This window comes from Opisthorchis viverrini (assembly GCF_000715545.1).
Source record: "Opisthorchis viverrini unplaced genomic scaffold opera_v5_371, whole genome shotgun sequence".
Taxonomy (NCBI): domain Eukaryota; kingdom Metazoa; phylum Platyhelminthes; class Trematoda; order Opisthorchiida; family Opisthorchiidae; genus Opisthorchis; species Opisthorchis viverrini.
This window is the reverse complement of record NW_008752020.1, coordinates 36,590-58,420: the sequence shown is the minus strand read 5'-3', so window position 1 is coordinate 58,420 and position 21,831 is coordinate 36,590. Positions and strand designations below refer to the sequence as shown.

At 44.6% G+C, this 21,831-nt stretch overlaps 2 protein-coding genes across 2 annotated transcripts in view; both read left to right on the top strand.

Moving 5' to 3' along the window:
- Positions 1–14,269: 14,269 nt before the first annotated feature.
- T265_10387 (hypothetical protein) lies at positions 14,270–19,986 on the top strand (the record flags this gene model as incomplete). The annotated part of the gene is made up of 4 exons (XM_009176751.1): positions 14,270–14,396; positions 15,757–15,860; positions 18,736–18,924; positions 19,807–19,986. The coding sequence occupies 4 exons, from the start codon at positions 14,270–14,272 to the stop codon at positions 19,984–19,986; spliced, it is 600 nt and encodes a 199-aa protein (XP_009175015.1).
- A 910-nt stretch (positions 19,987–20,896) lies between these two features.
- T265_10386 (hypothetical protein) overlaps positions 20,897–21,831 on the top strand; it is a gene marked incomplete at both ends in the record, with an annotated part of 9,279 nt that continues 8,344 nt past the window's right edge. The window contains one exon of the mRNA XM_009176750.1: positions 20,897–20,951. Coding sequence (XP_009175014.1) covers positions 20,897–20,951 — 55 coding nt within the window. The remainder of the gene's footprint in view (positions 20,952–21,831) is intronic.

Sequence of the window (21,831 nt, the reverse complement as noted above, 5' to 3'; positions counted from 1 at the left end):
GATGATGATGATGATGATGATGATGATGATGATGATGATGATGATGATGATGATGATGATGATGATGATGATGATGATGGATGCGCATCTAAAGGTGCAGGCACCTGGGAATTATGGTGGTAGACCAGCACTAAATCCTTCCTCCATCCTTTTTTTTCATTTCTTTTTCAAAATATAGCTTATAAACAAGTCATTTTTGAGAGACAGTGGATCATCTGTGTTAGACATTGGTGTTGTGCTGTCGATGGTGATAATGTTGGTGATGACAAGTGGAAGGTCAGTAATGCGTGCCCAGATAGTGCACAGGTGAACTGGTACCTGCGGCTGACATTGGTACCTATAGGTTGACGAGTTCGTCATCACCTTAGTGTATACCCGAAAACTCAAGCAGTACAACCTCTTGGACAATAACCGTAGCTACGTGATAGCCAAAATGGTCATCTTCCGCGGGATCTCTGAAGGTGCATCCACTGGTAGCTTGATGGTTGGTCAGCAGAATAAGCTGTGATTAAAGCTTGCCATCTTCCATCATAACGTACGCTACACCCTATGTGTAGCTCTTGAAGTGTAGCACTTGAATGATTTAACCAAGCAGAAGACTAATGTATCCTGCCTCCTGGAGGGCAAACAAGAGTTCATCAATGCAGTCGGTTTGATTGAATTCTGTCTAACTGTATCCTGTCCCAGGAGAAGTGATCTTGAGCTGTGAAAAACTACGAACGTGTTGTAGTGTAGTAATAACGTTTCGTCCGCCGATAATCTGGGGGGAATGGGAGTGGATTGTTACCGAATGGAGGCGGTAGCCGACGTGCGAGGTGATGATTCTCTGAATGACCACCATTGATTTATTCCTTCAGAAGCTAAAAGGGACAAATTATTCGGTTAAAAACTTTAAACTTGAAGATTGTGAGCAATTACTGGCTCGTACTACCCTGGCTATATTATGAACCCCACGTAGCTGTATCTACGGATCTAATGAAGGCCTATTCAGGTTTTCCTATGATGTCTAACCAGGAACGATATCCATAGGATATACTCTAGAAGCACCGTGAATAACACTCAGACTTTGTACATCCGTTTACTTCACACAGACAAGAAGAGAGCTGCCAAGTAGCAATAACATCCCTATTTGTATAGCGATGCATTTTAAGACAAGAGCATCAACCACTACTCATCACAACACAGCAAATTCTGAAGAAATTTATGCTTAATTTTAGAACAGGTTACTGCTGAGAGTGAAACTGAGTGCCGACCATCAAAATAACTATGTAGGGTTATGGCATAGGCTGGTGATCATTTTAACAGTACGCTTAAAACTACTTAGTGCGTTAGAATATCAGGCAAGATTTCAAGCACTTCAAAAAATTCATTGCTATTTTTGGCCCTTAAGTTGATGAATAAAGTCACGACGACTTATCCTCCAAGTGGCCATGCTTCCGTTGCGTTCTAATAGAATTTCATCCTTTAGGTGAAATGCATCAGTAGTGAAAAGATGAGAACAACTGTTTACTTGTTTCACGCACAGGGTACATCTTTGGAAACTCCGGAACCTACTATCTCCGGCTCATCATTATCATCAGCTGTAAGAATCGCGTATTTGTCGTAGAGTACGTCTAACCGTCTGGCCACAATTGGGTGACTGGCGGTTCGACTGGCTCGCTGTTAAGCAGAATAGTGTCATTCATCCTTCGATCACGGGATCCACGTCACATAAGCAAACATCTGGGCCGGCTCCAGCGGCGACGAATTTTGAGGTAAAATTTCCTCTCATCAAGTGTGCTTTAGCCTTCTGGCTAGCTGAACATATATTCTTGGCACTGTGAGGAGATGAGTCCAAGTTCATCACACTGCCGTTCAGCTTCTTTTACCCTAACGTTTAGTTATCAACGTCATCATCATCACCATCATAAGCATCATCATCATCAGCATCAGCATCGTCATCATCATCATCAATCATCATCATCATCATCATCATCATCATCATCATCATCATCATCATCATCATCATCATCATCGACATCAGGACATCAGTGCTCAACACCGATGCTCCACTGCCGTACAACCACGATTTGTTTGAAATCCTCATTGTAAAGAAAAGAGTAAAGGTGGACGGGAAGGGACTCAGTGCTAGCTTACCACAATCATTCCGAGGTGCCTACACCTCCATACATTCACTCAGGCAATCTGGATAGAAACTAACAACAAGAACGCCTCTGACGTCGACTGACAGCCATATCTTGTAGTGTCTGCAACCAGGTACAGTGAGTATCGCGCGGTCCTCATCCTGGAAGGTAAGTAGCACCGACAGCACCCAAGTGTTTCGTAATATCCTTCATACCCCACTGCCAAGTCAAGGGTTGGCCACCTCTATGTTCACGCCACTCTGAATTGGGCATGGAACATAGCACTCTCTTCAGCAAACGATGATTCGGCATACGCAACACATGTTCCAATCAACAGAGCTTCTGGTGCTGGACACCTTTTTCGATGGAAGTACTGGTTGCACAAACAAAAACGCGCTTTCTAACTGCTTAACTACGGATTCGCCGACACCAACCCACACGAGCTATTATTCTGAGACAACGGTTAGTTATTCAAACTACTAGTGGTGAAATACGAACTGCTAATATTCCGCAATAAAGACGAAACAGTCGTGCAGGAATTTCAGCGTAAAATGGCTTCACTCACAAGAGAAATTCTCTATTAAAACTCCGAAATCGCCTAACATTACCAACAATGCACTCTTCCATTTTTTCCAGAAATAATCACACTTCGGTCATTCTGCTTTGGCGCCTTCTATGTATATTTATACAGATGTCAGTAGTTTTTCCTAAAATTCCTCTTAGAATTAGTGAAAAACTTGCTTTAGTGACATATATCTTCCACCCGAAGCGGAGAAATCGCAGTTTTCATAGTGCAGATCATTCCCGGAAACTCTTTCTGTTTTTTCAACACTTAGTACTTGTCTAACATTAGTCGACTAAATTCCCAGAGATTCACGCTCCGCAAAAATTGCCATTTTGGGACCCCTAGGTTGTTCATTGTGGCCGAAGTTTTTTGTTAAACCAAGATCGGGAAAACTCAGAGAAGGGGCTTTGAACAACACCATGTCTGCTAGTCGAATTCGTGAATCCGAATCGCACTTTCTAAATGAGCCTTCATTCAGAAACGGAGCTGTCTGGATGCCCAATGACCTCTTTAAAAACTAAAAAGAATAAGATCAGAGAGAGAAAGGGCAGTACAGCTCTTAGACAACCAGCTGACCAAAGCAGTCCGTTTCTTTTACTTCAAACTACTTGGGGATAATCAATAGCTAAAACTAAAAGCATATGCGACGGATGATCTGCTGACCCAAATACCTTCGTGAACAATTCCAGAGCGACAGTTGAAACCAACCGGATCAAAGTAAGTTTTGGGTGTGAGAGCTATAGAGCGCTTAAGCATACTTGCTTTCCATTGAGCCTAAACAGATATTTGTACAGTGTTTTTTAACCTTCTTGTCGGTTAGAAAGACAGAATGGTGGCCTTGAGGTTGGCTTAGAAGAACACTGAGAGCCACTGAGAAGCCTCGCGTACACGAAGGCAGTATGAGGAATCCTTTCCAGAAATTCATTCGGCGTTTCAGAGTATGTGTTCTATTTTACGAGAACTCACAGGCAATTTAAGCTTCTCATCCATTCCACACTAGGTTGTAACATCTCTGAGTGACGCTTTGGAAAGGTAAGATTTTCACGCACTTTGGGTTTCGAACGGACCCATTGGTGAGCATGTTGCACCTTGGTGTGTAGGAGAATGTTCTTTCTTATTCTAGATGTGCGTTTAACCAATTCTACCACCTCACTATTTCAAACGCCATTGTCAATCCCTTGTATCACATTCGTAGTCGATGTGACTCCATTCCCTGAGCAGGCGGAATCAGCGTCCTAATGGAATGAGTAACACCAGTGAGTGTGTGTGTGTATCCTCACAAGGAGGAACAGGAACCAGTTTCCAAAACATGAGGACAGACCAAAGTGCACCATGTTAGTGTTTGTAATACTATCAACTGCAGTATAAACCAGTATTTGTCGTATACTGTCACACATGATTTGTGGAAATTGCGTAGCTACGCTGGAAAAAAATTTGAACCCAGAAAGTACACCCGGATCCTCAGTACACCTAAGCAGTACCCCCGGTATGTGGAACCTGATAAATATGTTTTGTTTCACAAGATAAACTAAAACTAAATAAATGGGTACCATTCATGACTCGTGTGGGCCCATACTATCCGGTTAGGTCTCTACAAGTGAGGTAATTAGGTTTTATTGATGAATTTTGAACATATCTGAAACGTGGTTGCTGAAAACACTTCGACAGCCCATGACCAGTTTCGCCCTTCCACTTCGGGTTCATCAGGTAGGTGCACTCCTCAAGTTTCCATCAACCTTATGTTCTACTTGAACCCAATTGGACCGTCTTCGAAAAATACACTCATTTGCAAATCGATTTGGTTTTCACGAGAGACTCAACTAAATCTCTCGTTTATGATGTTCTACTACTGAATGTGTTGCACACAGGCCGCCTCGTGTTTCAGTTGACACGATATTCGAGATATCGCGGCAACTTTGTGAGTAGTTCCCTTCATGAAAATATACTGCGATATCTCAAATATCGTGCCAACTGAAAGATTGGGTGGCCTGTGTGCAGCACATTCAGTTGTGGAACACCATAAACGAGAGATTCAGTTGAATCTCTCTTGAAAACCAAATTGATTTGCAAATGAGTTTATTTCTGCAGATCCGAAACGTTCTTGTAAGAGGCACTACAGGAAGGAGACTGAAACACAAAAAAGCCTTTTGCATGATTGCACACTTACGTGGAGCATTCAAGTGACACCATAATCGTCCGTAACATCCACATTGTGGAAAACAGTACGAGGCATACAAGCATTAAGAACACTTTGGGCTTCGATAGTTGTTTCATCTTTGTCAGGAATTTTTTATGAGAGGTAGACTGAGGGCAGAAGTGAATTCACGCAGGCAGCGCACACGTGAAAAATCGATCACGGTCATTTAAAATGAAAATGATCACGTGTTCATCGTTTGAAGCCAGTACAATGTCTTATGCACCAAAACAGGGGACAATCGAACTGTACTACAAACTCATTCGTTTGAGTGTCTCAGGCAGTGAAGATGTTGTCCAATCAAACTCTGAACACTTGTGTGCGGTAGGGAGTCATAGGGCTCCAACATCCAGGCTCAGCCATACACTGAAGACTCGTCACAGTTATATGGCGTACGGAACGCTATCGGAATAACCTTGTCTCGTTCTCCATTTTTCGTTCAGTTTCTTAGGTTCCCCACTAACGGATATGGTAAAGCTATGCCCTTGAGGGAATTCAGAGGGTGACTAATTATATTTTGATACGGAAGTGGAAGTTGAGACAATTAGTCAGTCAGTTATTCAGTCAATCAGGCAATGAGTCAGTCAGCCAGCCAGCCAGCCAGCCAGCCAGCCAGCCAGACAGACAGACAGACAGACAGACAGACAGACAGACAGACAGACAGACAGACAGACAGACAGACAGACAGACAGACAGACAGACAGACAGACAGACAGACAGACAGACAGACAGACAGACAGACAGACAGACAGACAGACAGACAGACAGACAGACAGACAGACAGATAGACAGACAGACAGACAGGTAATCAGTCAATCATCAGTCAGACAGACAGTCAGTCAGGCAATCAGTCTGTCAGTCGGTCAGTCACTCAATCAGTCACTCTTACAGAAATAAACGCGTTCATGTTGAAGACAGTTTTCCCTCGTCCTCTATAGAGGAAAATGTCGGTAGCTCAGGTAGCGTAGATGGTTGTCGTTGGCTTGTTCGCTGAGCTCAGCGAACCGTGCCAAGTCAATAGTATCGTAGTCGTTCAACTGATGATGGTGACTGTATTTGCCTCATGTTTTAATAATATGCAATTTGAAAACAGCGGCTAACCTTTCGTAGATTTCCATCCTTAACAAGATTGTCATTGTTCTGCTTTCAACCGTTGTGTTGATGAGTACCAGGAAGTTATTTCCTGCACGGTTTTTTGAACGCCTGAGTTTCAATTAAAAAACCAAACGCGTTTCTAGTTAATTGAATGGAACTCTCCCATTAGTGAACAATTCGCTCCATTATTAATGAGCTGTATATGGGATTCTAATTATCTCAGTCCACAGGTAATAAGGCATCTGGATTTCTCTCGAATTACCTGAGGGCTGACCTAATCAAAACGAAACTGTTATTCGCCTCCCAGTTCTAATGATCAAGGCCACTTCAGAAAATACCAATATATACCTAGAAAAATGGCACACGCGCGGAAGTTCAAGAAAATTCCGGTACCATGGCCCGCCATGAGTGGACGATTTTTTCGGTGTTTTTTCTGGTCTATCTTCTATTAGCAGGTAAGTGCTGATGGTGATGACTGAAACATTGCTTATTTCTGAGTGCTTTTGTGGGTTCTAGCAGCCTGTACGCGTCCTGTTCGACTGAACGGAAAAATTCAAATCGAACTAAATTGAGACTTTGCTTTATTTTGCTGTCAATTCCTGATCTTTCTGGCTATGGGTTCAGGTATTTTGAAATACTAGGCGATCAGATCGCCATCAGTGTATGGTGGTGCACTTGAACTGCGTTTTATGCCACACCGTCACCAACAGGGAGTGTATCAGGAAGGTCAAGATCATGAAAGTAACCTTCTGGATGCTAAATGCTAACCAGACAGACAACGCCCCCACACTAGGCAGCGCGTGACAGACTTGTATCAAAGCCAGACAGCGCGAGACAGCGTTAGACCAAGGTCAGACGGTGCGCTCCAATCAGACAGCCTGACGTCATTGTATTTTCGCGCTCACACTCTCGCACTCGCTTGTTTGTAATAAAGCCGTTGTGTTCCTTGTTGAGGAGTCCTTTTTCAGCAGTAGGCAGCGGAAACAGGAGTTAGATACAACACATTGGTTTGAATTTTGAACAAATAGTGGTAGCTTTTAGCCATTCTAGACCTCTTCATGATAGAAGGGTCCACATCAATTTTCATGGGTCAGTAGCCAAGTAACTGTATTGTTGTACTTCAAACGGGGTGGCATGAGAACTGGTGTATCCTCGAAGTGTTCACCAGGGTTCACTTCGATTATGCAGCAAAAAAACTAATTTCAAAACTAATCTGGTTTTAGGATGAAATGACTTCGCAAAGAGCACTAAGCATTCCGGCCTGTTCTGTGAGGCAGCCTCTCTCAAGCGTAAAGGGTTCTGCATTTATTTCCGACTAATGGGGGCGAGATGGTTCAGTGGTGGTTAGAGCGCGAATTTACCGACCGGAAGGTCCGTGGTTCGAACCCGAACACTGCCTCTAGACTTCCCCTGTCTAGGTTTGGGCAACCTGGCAGTATCCCAGCTCTCGTGCTTCCTTCGGGAGGCATGCCCGTTGGGCACCGAAAGGGTGCCCAAGTAATGGAGAAATTTAGCCTTGGCAAGAGATTAATGTGTGTCCACGATGTACCATTCAGGAAGCGATGGTCAAGACACTTTCTGAAATCAGTAGTTCTGTTAATTTAACCAAGGGACTTTACGACACTAACAGATAAGTGCACGAAAGAGTACAGAAAAGGTTGTATTCACGGTGAAAAAAGCCCATACCCAAAGTTGGAGTGGCCAGATTTATTCTCATTTAGAAATTCCAGGTTAACCACAGTGGAGGATGGCGGAAAGAAAAGCGAATTGTAGGGATCTGGTCCCAAGAAATCGTATTTTCTGAAAGAAAAAGCTCAAAATCAACTCACCGTCAGCAAAATTGACGAACGTGAGCATCTTATCAAAATGCGGGGCTGTCAGTGGGATTCACACAACCTAAGCCCGGAAAACAACTTTAGGCAGACGGTTCGATTAGAAAGTGTCAAGATGTTGGTAATGCGTTTATTGTCATCTTTATCGGTAGTATTCAGTTAACTCTGACGCTTCGCTGGCCTATAATCATCATTTGTTTGAGAGCCTTGCTGTGAAGAAAAGAATAAAAGTGAATGGGAAAGGGAGTCAGCGCCAACCAGAACCATTCCGTGATACCTTCAGCTCCGGGCGCGCAATCAGCTAAGTTGGATAGAAACTGACAACAAGAAGGCCATTTACAGCGGAAAGGAACAGCGTCTACAACCAAGTATAATAGAGATCAGACCGATCCCATCCCGAAAAGCGACTTGCACCGTTCTGCAAGATCAGGGGTTAACAACTGCTCCTCTTTGAATAGGACAAGTAAAACATCTAATCGGTGATTGAGCATGCGCAATACATGGCCCGAAACCGCAGCTTTTGGCGTGAACAAAACTCTGATTGAAGTTTCCACAGCACGATAGAACCGACCGCGTCTCTCAAAAGTTCATTCCTAACGCGTAGTACAGGAAAGCTGCACCATGTTCACTCCTGAGCGATAATATCTCTGACTGAGAACGACAGGTGTGTATGGTAACGTCCTGCGCTTGTCCAGTCATTTTCATTCAGTATTTATGTCGCCTACAGTTAAATCATCATCGTCATCATCATCATCAACAACAACAACAACAGCATGACATCAGTGTTCAACACCGATGCCTCATTGCCGTACAACCATGATTTATTTAAAAGCCTTATTGTATAGAAAAGAGTGAAGGTGGACGGGGAATGGAATTAGTGCTAGCTTAACACAATCATTCTGAAGTGCCTATACCTCCAGACACTCACTCAGTCAATCTGGATCGAAACTGACAAGAACGCCACTGATATCGGTTGGCAGCCATATCTTGTAGTGTCTCCAACCAGGCGCAGAGGGCATCACACGGTCCCCCATCCTGGAAGGTGGGTAGCACCGACAGCACCCAAGCATTTCGTGATCTCCTTCATACTCCTCCGCCAAGTCAAGGGTTGGCCACCTCTATGCTCACGCCACTCTGATTTGGGCATGGACCGTAGCACTCTCTTCGGCAAACGATGATTCGGCATACGCAACACATGTTCCAATCAACAGAGCTTCTGGTGCTGACACCTTTTCGTTGGAAGTACCCGTTGCACAACCGAACACGCGGTATCTAACTGCCTGATTAGGGATTCGCCGACACCAACCCACACGAGCTATGGTTCTGAGACAACGATTATCGAACACCTGAAGATGTTTCAGTTCCGCTGCTCCAATAGGCTTTCCCACCACAAAACCGCAACGAAGAGTGGAAGGAAAAGGGAATGATGTGGAACTGGTGCGGATACGTCCCAAGTCCTTGGGGCATCAACAATACAACATTAGCCCACCGCTTTCAGGGGAGTTTCTAACCACATGAAAAGAGAATCACGCGGACGCCAGACAGGAATTGCGAGCATCATGCAGCACTTAGTCTGACAGAGACCGACTCCATTTCTTCTCGCTAATTTGTCGTCTGTTCGTCGACAACAGTTAAGACTGTGCGTAACACATTCCCCATTTCGCCGCTAGGGATTCTGGTTCGTCACGAACGACTCACCAACACATTACTTTGATGCGAACACGCTGCAGTTGTGAACATGCGTTAGTCTACCACAAAATTCTAACTGATCCAACAGTTTTTGTGTAAAGGACGCCGGACGTCTACGCCACGTTCACTCCTGAGGGTTAGTATACGTCGTTGGGAATGAAAGATGCAAAGTGTCACTTTTGGTGTGGTAACATCCGGTGCTTGTTCACTCGTTTCCATGCAGTCGTTATGTGGCCCGCAGTTAAAATTCACACACTGAGGCTTTAAACCAGTAGAACTAGTCGGACAGAGACAACTCACGAGAAGAGGATCTCACGACTCTCCTGGAGTTCCCTGTTCCTCAGTGTAGCATGCTAATCCAAAGCTGACGAGGGGCCACTCATTGAGGTCTCCCGAGGAGGGTAGAATGTTTACTGTCCCAAAGTACCTGGCAACAGGTTGCAGATGTAGGGCCTCCAGACCATTGTAGTTTGCAGAACATCTACTCGTAGACAACCTGAGTATCATCTTTCATCTACGAGAGGTTAAATTTGACAAGCTCCCAGTTGGAAGCCATTTCCTATGGAACCATTTATACTGCCGAAGTTTCCAGAAGAAACAAAATCTATGGACCCAAAGGCTGGAAGCCGTATCCTTGTTTCTTCCTCACGTTCCACACTCACACAGGGATTTGTGCCGGTAAGTCAGAATCAAACATGACGTGATATTTGTAAATACAATTTGTTTTAAAGGAATAAATGCATACATCATTCAGTTTGGCGATTTACTGAATTTCTGAGTTCACAATGGTAGTGAGAGAACGTTAACCGCATTTTGTAACATATCCAGAAGGCTTTTTTCCGCAGTACAAAGGACTAATACTTAGTTGGCACACACGCTCGCTTTCTTCAAAAGTACAACATTCAGGGTACAACCTTTTCTTTACAGATCAGTTGATTATCAGTCTTGTTGAATTCCATCCAAAGGATGTTAGATGATGTTTGATGATTCCACAGTTACAAGATTGAATGGCAACCGACAACGATAAAAAATCTGATTTTTAGTTCAAATTCATTGTTGAATTCGAGCGTCTCATCTGTTCTGACACTGGTTATCAACATGATTCTGGAAAACCTAAAGCTCCTGTCATACAGGTTGACGCGTCACACCTGGCTGTCGCTACAGCGGCTCACGTGACAAACTTTCAGGTCCGTTCAAATTTCTCATTGCATTTCCAGTTTTGTGATGTGAAGGTGTTTGTCCGTAGGAGGGCTGAAGATAAAAGTGATAAAAAATCACAACAGGAGGAGCAGGGACGGGAAATAAAGTTGTCGTTCACTTGAAAAATACTGGGTTGGTCGTTCTCACCTCACATCAAAAGCAATCAAAGTGGATAGTTGCGGCTGTTCAACACAACACTGATTGTTCACGCAATCTGGGTGCCCAGACACAAGTACCTCCGAAAAAAACTCGGGTACTACCTCCCCTCGCTGGAATACACAATGTGTGATGTCATATACGAGCGGCTCGCATATACAGTGGTGAGTGTCCAACACTACCAAACTCCCATTAAGCATGATGCTCCAAAGAACCGAAGGCTTGGCAACCAAGTTCGACCGCAACGGAGTAGTCCACGCCACAGTACTAGGGTAAGGGAGAATGCCCCTCGCTGTGAGGCCGCCTTTCAGCGAACGTCAACTAAACAGTTACAAACTCTTGGACAGAAAGTGCACCTAGTTCTTAAAAACTGAACATCCTCACGCGCCTACTTGAAGTATCATGGATATTCATTGACTATCACGCAATTCCAAACGAACGCTGCAAAGCAGTTTGGCAAGTTCCGTAATAAACTTCACCTTCTAGAAAACCACATACTACTCGCATGCCTCATCAGTAGTATCCGCCACTATACTAGTAGTACTGGTGGCGGGTAAGTAAAGCCGGTCATTCTCGCACTGGGAAATCACAACAATAGAGAATGCAGTCTGGACTGTGTGGGGCGAAAACACGTTTTCAGCTTACTGGCTGAGTATATGTCATTCGTACATCAGGTTTACCTTCACAGGGGACTCAACTCACTCTCACCAGAAGTTCTGTTTCGTGTAAGTCTTCAAGTGAATGTGGTGCACGCAAACTGCCTTACGTTTCAGTTGGTACGATATTCGAGGTCTTGCAGTATGCTTTCCGGACGAAATACACTACTGACAAGTTTTCAGCCGAGATTCACTTGAGTCACTCGTGGAAACCAAAATGATGTGCACTTGAGTGCATTTGCGGACTTTGTACGATTGGGGTTGAAGTTAGACCTACGGTTGACGGAAACTCCGGGAATGAGCGTAGCTGATGTGCTTCTGGAAGAGCAAACCCGGTCTATAAAGCTCCTTTCTCTTTTCCATGACGAACTGACACACTGAAACTGATCCAATGTATAATTTTTTAGGGATAAGGAAGCTTTGGGACTACACGGTTGAGTGAGAACCCACAGATGAAACTCCTGGAAGAAGCACAGGACCCCAAAGTGCAACGAAGGAATCCATTCTCGACCTTCAACCAAGGTGGACATACGGTAGAAACGGCTAAACGGAAACATCTCCCTGAAATGCCAGCTATTCTGCCATAACGAAGAAGAAAACATAGATGTTTAGCAAGCTTGTGGAATAGCTAGGGAGATTCAGATCACAGGGCAATACAAATTGAGAAGATACTACAAACGTGTTCCCCTTTCCAAGAGCATTTCAAGAATAAAACCCAACTCCACTAAAAATGATTTCTGTTCCCGAATTACTGTTGCACGATTTACTACTAGCGTCAGAGAGGACAATACCACAATTTCAGAAAGTTTGGTGGCGTAGTTCGATGGGGTGATTCACAAATGCAAGGCGAAACGCCGAAAGTCCAAGTAGAATGTAAGAATCATTGTTGAAGAAGTTCACTTGCAAGGTTGATAGAAGTTTTTTGACATCCTACTACCAGCTTATCAGGAGAGTGCGGTTCCCGAGTTTCCGTTAAGCTCAACTCATTAGCACCAATCAAAAACATATGACAGATTATTGCATAACCAGTATACGGAACCGGAATCGGGTTCACTACGTTAGGTTAACTACGGGGACGAGATAGCCCAAGTGGTTAGAGCGCGAATTTGCTGCCGGAAGGTCCGTGGTTCGAATCTGACTTCCGCCTCTCGACTTCCCCTGTCAAGGCTTGGGCAACCTGGAGGTATCCCAGACATCATGCTTCCTTCGGGTGGCATGGCAGCTAGGCACCGCAAGAGTGCTACAGCTGAACGCTTCTTCTTCTAACTACGCCCCCCCCCCTCAGCTAGTTAGGACTGAAGACTATCCCGATACGTTATCCCCATACGTTATACTATCCGATGGTAGGATGAATGAAATCTTCATATTCGCTTTCGTTGCGGAGTACTCGGTATATTTCCAACCTCCCGTTCGATCCAAAAACCCTGATTTTGATTCGTTCTAACATGATCTGTCGCCGGCGTAATGTAATTGCTTGTCCACTGATTCGGTCACGTGATTGCATGAATCCTAAGTCACGTGAGGCTTTTATGCTCTTGAGCGAAATTACTGCCTTCTGTGTGATCGCTCAGGTCTATCTTGTGGAGTCTGTCGAAAGAGTTGAAACTGTACATACAGAGGCATACATTATCTTGTTTCCGTGGTTGATACCCAACTCTATTTTGCCACGAGATTCAGACTGATGGTGAACGGTCATCTGGTAAATTTCGCCCATTCTCTTCGGTTTTTCTTTATGGCTCTAAGTCGGTACTGCAGCAAACATCGGTAGATAAATCTTTCCGGGTGTCATGTCCAGGAGGACGGGATGTTTTCTTTCAGTGGTGCGTTTTAGGTAACCGTGCAAATTTCATTCCTTATACACATGTGTGTCTGTGTGCATATATCCACAGTTTTCCCACAAATCGTACCTTGAAATTTGTTTTGAAAACAGAACATACACGTAAGTGAAGTTTATTTATCTACGTTTCTGCGATTAAACCGCTGGTGGTTCGCCATCATGCACCTGACACACGGGGAGCATATCCCTTAATACTGATGCGTTAGTCGGCACTGTGTAAAAGCGAACAGCTCCAAATTAGACTTTATCCTGAACGACTTCAACCAAGAGCATCCCTTCACTCAGTTCACTCTTGGAACCAAAAGTGTCAGCACATTCCACTTCTTGGGCGTTTAATTAGCCAAGTTACCTTCGGTTTCAATTCACAGGTCCGTTTCCAGAAAGCCCGCCTGGACGGGACAGTACACAAACTTTCATAGTTTTGTGTCCCTGAGGCAGAAAAGAACCCTGATTTACACTCTGCCTAACTGAGAGAGGAGCATTCGGTTCACGGATGCACTGGACGGAGGCAAGCTGCTAACGCGTACAAAGCCAACGATTATCCGTAGATATTTATAACCAAGAATATGCCCGAACAGCCTTTTCAACCATCTATCACGATCGTTGCCAAGAATTCACTCTTTCTGAGTCTACCCTATGAAGGCGATCTGTAGGCCGATACAATCAATCGTCGCTTGTATCAACCCTTAAAGGACACAAATCCTACTGCAACTCTACGGTCTTGGTTTACAACCAATCCTTTGCTCAACCTATACCTCAACAGCAAGATGCCAGTCGCCATCCAAAAGCCGTTTATTTATCATTATCTCGTGTTGCCGTTAAGCAGAATATGTTGGGCGCATAACACAACCTCTTAAGAGAATACGTGAGCATCTCTTGCCGGAACATCACCAGATTGAACGATTCAGCTAAAAACTCAGTCATGTCCCACATGATTGACGCCAGTTACGTGATCGATCCGAACGAATCATCTTTCGTCTACCAAATGCCCAATACGCTGTCAGTATCGATCCAGTGTGGCTTGACCACAGCCGAAGCGATGACAATACGTTGGCAAAATCCGGTACTAAGCTGCCAAAGGCAAGCACTGAGCTTTCCTTAGTCATGTGACACGAATCGATCGCCCAAGTAGCTTGAACGTTCTGTATGCTGTCTGACAGCTTCCAGTTAGATTCGACGTGGGGTGCACTGCAACCAATCGCCCGTGTTCCCCCATTCTCTAATTTAGTAACAAATCTTAGCTGTTTATTTCATCATTTCCCCCTATTCTAATAATTAAAAATGTACTGACCTGTCATCAAGATCCCGAAAACACTGATGTTTTTCATGGTGCTCTTGAATAACGGGTTCGTTTGGCTCCGTTACAACGACACATCTCTTAATAGCCATTTGAATCAAGAGCTAAATGGGCCAAAATCTACTTGTGTAGTTTCTCCTCACGTCCGTTCAGTGACAAGGAGCAGGATAGGAAGAACGTTGAAGACATCTCCAGCCGCATCGTAATTGAAGAACAAGGAGGGTAATGTGAGCAATCCTTCCAAACAATGGGATCCTAGGCTTGACAAGATACGAATTCACAACACTCGTCCAAGCAGTCCCCCTGTTGTTCTGGTGCAATTATTCTGGTGAGTTCACATCAAACAAGACAGGCACCGGATACGAATTCCGCTTTCATTAGACCTAACCAGTAGTTCATTTACCTTGCAGTACCGGGATTTGAACTCCGGGAAGCATACCTGTAGGTCCAAATGGGTGTATTTGAGCTATGATATCCTCACTAGGATCAAAGTGCACGACTTGCACTGAGCCATGGTGAACTCCTCACAATAGATTTTCACGTTTACTAGTTTGACTGTTTTACTGGCGGGAACCAGTTTCCGCAAAACGAATACATTTTGTGCAAGGGCGAGAATACTGCCTTGTGAGCTGTGAAGACGACCCCAAATCAAGTGCAAAATTTTGGATCTTTCGTTAACCATATTCCGCAAAACGAATACATTACGTGGTAGGGCGACAAATTCTGCCTTGTGAGCTGTGAAGACGACCCCCAATCAAGTGCAAAATTTTGGATCTTTCGTTCTTGACCATTTCGTTTACACCTATGTTTAGAACTTTCCAGGAAATCCAAACTTTCAGATCTTTACTCAAGTCCGCTTACCGGACTTGTTTAGCGGTGGAGTGGGTTGGTTAAACAGTTTCCCCGACTTCGCATCTCACCTGACCCCTACATTTTGGATTTTTACTTTTGTTCACTGAATTTACTTGTAAAGAGCTGTCATACATCAGTCAACAAACTCTGTAAAACTCTGAGATATATATTTAAACAGCTAAGCGAGTTAACGTAATTCACTTTGAATTTTAGCCTTCGATGTCGGCGTCTCTAGCGGTTTCTCTGGCAATTTGTTTCAGAATTGAGGATACTGTTCAAATTAAACGTGGACGAGAGAAGTGTCAGAGATGCCCAGAATATTGGACAAGTCTACCCATATCTCTATGATTTGGCCTGTACTAATGTAAGTTTTGTGTCCAAATGGTGGATGAACTAGTTCCACACAACTTGACACGTTTCCTTTGTTAGCTGAGATAAGTAATTCAGCTTCCGAAGTTGATTCTCATCAGTTAACAAGTCCTTGTTTCGGTTAAACAAATAAGGACCGTTTTAACAGACGGTGTCACGTTTCATTGGTAGAAAAATGACCGCTCAGTTTTCGACTACGTTTTGCTGATCTGTCATCCGTGGCCGAGCAGCGAATTCCCCAACTACTGACTGGGAGGTGACCAGTTGAATTCTCCTTATGGATTCATCAAATGTACATTGTTATCGATTCCAGGCAAAGATTAATCAACTGAGCAGTGCTCATGGGCTTGTCAGCCTAGACTGATTCATGGGCGGGACGAAGTCTCGGCTGAACATCCCCTAATTTACTCACGGCATCTACAAATCATATCTGTCGTTTTCCTTTGGCTTGTATCCCTGAAAAACCACTTTACTCCAGATCAGACTAGATCTTGTTCAGAGTTTTTTTTACTGCTTTCCCTTATCCCAGAAGCTTTATCACCGAGTATGTCGTTTGATCTCGTTCGCAGTTTCAATCGGTTGAGTTAGTCGGATAGCGGTTGATCTGTTTGACGAGCTTGGCTTGCAAACGCTTCCGCACCATGTGAAGAGACATCATCAGAGGGTGGCTTGGTGGTGGAGGTCAAGTGTTGTCACCTGATCAACGGTAATCAGATCGTCTTTTTCTCTAAACCTAGTGCAGTTAGAGGCCAGTTGTTGAATACATGTAATAGGACTACCGGTGAGAAACACCGTGCAGCACCAAGCAACGTTGTTGCTGAGTGGTATTCATCTCCAAAACTGGTGCGAGATGCAACGGATGGGTAGCGTATTAATAAATTAAATTCACCAATAAGGATGAAGTAGATAAGGAGCACTTATTCTGTTTTGAGCACAGATTCGCTTCACTTATAGGACGAGCTCTCCATTACAAACTAGGTTCAGTTTTCGGACACTGGGTAAATTCGGATGAGGTCAGGGTTCGCACTCATCACAGGGCTCATTTAATTGATGCAGTAAAATGGTAGGACGTTCTACTTGACGGCATGTTATTGCAAACATGTTTGCCAAACCAAGTATCGTGAACTCTGTACTGAGGTTTCCCAGTGGTGAAGGCGTGAAATCACTGACCCTAAGGTCCGTAGTTCAAACCAGAAGGGTTTTACGTCTGTACGGCCTCTACTCCTACGGTTATCAACCTCAAAGTAGTCGAGTATGTCCGTACAAGTCATCAACAGCTTTGCCATCAGTTACAGCTGAGTACTGGCTGTCTTTTGCCGCTTCCCTTAAATCACTGCTACAATCGTGATGGAATGAGGCCTAACGTGGCCTGAAGAGTTCCGTGCGGCATATCGTATATCTAGGTTTCACCGACAATTAAAGGGAATGCGTACAGGAAAGCCCTTCACCGCGAATTTGATACTGAGCAAACACCAACTAAACAGTTACAGACTATCGGACAGGAAAGTAAACGTCTCATATGTACACAGTTTTTAAAACTGAACATCCCCACGCGCCTTAAACTTTTGTGGATATTCATTGATTATCACGCAATTGTAAACGAACGCTGTAAAGCAGTTCCACAAGTTACCTAACAGACCTCACCTTCCATTGGACGCGAGGAGTTGCGAGAAGGCCACATACTACCCGCATGCTTCATCAGTAGTATCCAGCGTTGCACCGGTATTGTCATGGGTCTTTTTAGAGGGTATTTTGTTTCTTTCAAAGCCAAAATCGTGATCCTAATAGATTATTGGTTGAAAACTCAAGCAGATAACTTAGTATTACTATTCGGACAAGTTATCCCTGGATTTTTTCGAATAACAAAATCGTTTTTTGTCGAAGAGATGGCTTTCGGTTTCATAGTAGGGGACAATAGGCACCGATCATCTACAGGGCAACTGGCGGTTGGCATTCGTTTTGGGGGTTCTGAGTCAAACAAGACCAAATCAGTTGATTCGCACCTAAAGCACGAATATCCACGTATCCATGGTAATGCCGAATGAAAGGCAAGCGGGTGTACCCAGCTGGTGTCGACAAATGCTTAGTAATGCAGGAGCAATATGAATTGTACACGTGAAAGCTGCTCAGTGAGCATGACAAGACGGAGCGTCGAGAGTGTTTGGACGGGCAGGGATATACAACAATAGACTGCAAATAGGTACGAGTAGAAACGAACTGGTAACCTGATGATTTCAAGAGCGGAACGCTTAGGACTTCTGTACGGAAGCATCACAAACGAGAGATTCAGCTGGGTTCCAGGTGAGTCTCTTGCAGAACCAAATTTGTTCGCAAACGAGTGTACTTCGCTAGCTTCCCAATCTCTGTTCTTCCTCAACAGACGGGAGTAGGAGTCGCCTTGTTCACATAGTATGAGCCAACTAAGACAAGTTTTCCAACTAACTGCAAGTATTCATAATACTGAACACGACTCACTCGCTTCTACTGTTCCCTTCTGTTTAACTTCCATTCATCTCCCTTCATAAGAAACTTAGGCATGCCGAGATATATTTCACCGATGCGTGTCTCCATTGCGCCTGAAACTAGACCTGAGAGTTCGTGAGGCTAACAAGTCCTACTCGTGTACCACGCGTAGCAATATTCCCTCTATTCTTTGTATAGATATCCACCTACAAGTGATAAGCGTCTGACAAGGAAATACAGGCAGAAGAAATTCCCACGCCACGAACTATTCCGGGGTGTCTGGGAGATTTCTGAACTGGGGAGGATGAGGAAAGTACGGGGAAAGTTGATTTTTGCTGTCTCTCGTTTTGCTGTTTAGTAATCTACTGAGAAGCTATCCACATGTTGTCCAACGACGTTCTTTTTAGACTGTTTTGCATCACCCATGGTTGAATAGCTGTCAAATCGGGAGGTACTACATCAACCGGTTTTCCGATCGAACCGCAATTGTCCTTGTGGATTCGGAAACCTCCACTGTGGCCGATGAGGAGTTGGCGTCGATTGATGACGAAGATCAGAAACTACTTACTATCGCCAATCGGTTGAACAGTTATATTGTTGGACTTGATGCAGCTGTTGACATCCCACGAGACAAAAAAGGAGGTAGGCTTTCATGGTCTTTTTTTCCAGAGTGGCATAATTATCCGCCAAGTCCAGCCATATTGTTCCTACGAAAATTATACGCATTAAGTGACGGCCAGTGAACGGTACCCAAAAAAAAAATTCAGATTTGGGATGAGGTTTCAACTATCTGGTAGCGATAACCAGGATAAAATAGTTACCCTTTTTGAACCTAAAGCTGCGGACTCTCGAATTGAAAATTGGACTAGAGCGAGACGAAGCGAGGCATTCAAGGGTAAGCAGCATAAAATCAGGCATTGTTTAAATCAGACATCCATTCGTCTGTTAGTTTTTAGGACTGTAACTGAAGACCACTCAGTCATATATCTGACAAGCTGAATGGTATTTGAGCTTTTGGCCAGGAGTGCCAGAGCACTGAATATGCCGAAAAAGTTGTCTGTAGTGGTGCCGAAGATAAGTCATGTGACCGATCAGCCAGAGAGAACAGGCAGTCAACGATAACTTCATAAGTTCCCCTCAAAGAATTGCCAGTAAACTGTACACTGTTCGCTGTCACCGGATATCTGGCCAAGCAAAGAACCCTCTGTCTCGTGCATCATCTGTCTAAGAGACCCCTAGATTCTCAGTGGTGAGTAACCGGGTTTGATCAATACTGTTGGGCTGTGATAGTTCTTCGAAGATGTTGATTTGGCATGCTGTTTGCCAACTGCCTGAAGGATGACAAATAGTCAGGCGTGCACGCACTATGGCGTGATAGGAATCAAGTTGTGTTCCCCAAAACGAACGACGGTTGTGGATTGTAGCTCCTAACCGGTGGCTGATGGCCACGTGATTCAACTGGGTCCAGAGTTGTTTAGGGGGCGAGATGGCTCAAGTGGTTAGAGCGCGAACTTACCTACAGGAATCTTCGTGTTTCGAACCCGACCTCTGCCTCTCGACTTCCCCTGTCTAGGCTTGGGCAACCTAACAGTATCCCAGCCCTCGTGCTCCCTTCGGGTGGCATGGCAGTTGGGCACCCGAAGGGGTGCTACAGCTGAACGATAACAGTTGATTTGCATTTGGTGGTGGCGAGGTGAACGTTTATGCTGACGGTTCATACCGGCTAGAAACGGTTCATGATCGGACGAGTGGCTCTCCGTTATTTGTGCGACGAGCATCGAATCCGACTGGACCACCCAAATGTGATTCCAAGACGACCGAATCGGGCATTGTTATTGTCCACAGAATCACAGTGTCAGTGCACCTTGCTCGAAGAATGCGGCTGAATAAATCTTGTTAGGAAGCCTCCTTCTCAGCATCAGAACTGCAGTCCGTTGGGCCATGAGCCGACATGACGATCAGACATCGCATTTTATGTCGAGAGGCTTTGGGCTTGTTTAAGCTGGATAACCGGACGGACTGTTCACTAGGGTCCGATCCAACAAAACGCGTTCAGCTATGGAGTTGAGTGCAACTCATATATCTCATGAGTCATCACCTCTGGATCACTAGACACACGAAGGGTGGAATGTGAACGAACTGAGTTCGTCCTTGGAGGTTTGAAGTGTAAAACCACGCTTCAGACATAAGCAAGTTTTGGACACATAGTATACATCAATTTTAATGGAGTACAAGGTTTCAGCAAGCAACGTAAAAAGCTCCTATATAGAAAGGATCTCGTGGATTAAGAAGGGTGTTATTTTGTTTACTGTTACTAGGCACCGAGGAGCATAAGGCCCCTTGGTCAGATAACTGACAGTCAAACAGCCCCAGTGATGTTTGTTTGTGTGGTGGGAAGGGGTTAGAAAGGGATATCGGTGAAAACCGAACTGCGCGGGCAAACATTACTTCCCGGTTGCCCAAGCCAAGGAATGGGGTTTGGTTGGTGTACCCCGCCAAGAGGCTTTGACTCTGAAGTCTGACCCGCAAGACAGTGGAAAAGGTTTTTTTGGGACCGTATTCAGAATAATGCACTGGAGGTCAACTGAACTGCTGAGTGGTCGGATGGTGCGGTCCGCTGGAGGTCAATTGAACTGCTGAGTGGTCGGATGGTGCGGTCATTAGGGCTGACCTTTTCTAACCGATCCTTCTTCGGGAGAAGGCAGTATCGCTCCTTTCATTATTGTGGACATTCTGTTTGCCTGAGGGACAGACCTTCCTCCCTTCGGACTCATATCGCAGAGAACAGTACGACTTTATTCTCGGACCGCCTCGTAACACGAGGTCTCGCTGTTGCTAATCTGACTGCTCCCCCTTTGGCCTTCTTGGCACTTTGTGGAAGGAATTTTCAATCAGTGTAGCCCGAGGGATCTTTGCAGTGCTCAAGTCCGACCATCAAGTTAAGATAAGAGCCTTAGGTCAGGGCAGTCATGGGTAGAATAAGCATAACGAGGACGTCAGTTTTGATGATTGGATCTACAAGAGTGCTATTAATAAATGGACATCAGATGATAAAAATATAAAGAAAAACGTAGGAAACGTAATATTATTGGTCACCAATACTGTTACTTACATAAAGTAGGCGACCCTGTTATGCCTAACTCTTGACGATCACTGTGTCGTAAGATTAATTCTGATAGCGTGATGGTGTTTTTACTCGGGTTGGAATGTATTCAAAAGGCACTGTAAGCTGAGCAGGAACGCGATAGGGATCTAAAGGCGGTTTCAGAAGGCTGACGACAAAGCAGCATTGTTTCATAGAAAATTCCAGAACATTGCTTTTTGGAAGGAGTCAGCAGCCACCATCCAACGTGTTCCAAACCAGAAGAACTAGGAGAGTTGTATTCAGGCTAAAAACCTTTGATCAACCTGATGTGGAAGCCTTTGAAATCGAGCACAACCCTCCTTTCATAGAGCTCGCTGGCTGACAGTGGTTTACAAGCTGCCAAAAGGCCGGACTATCC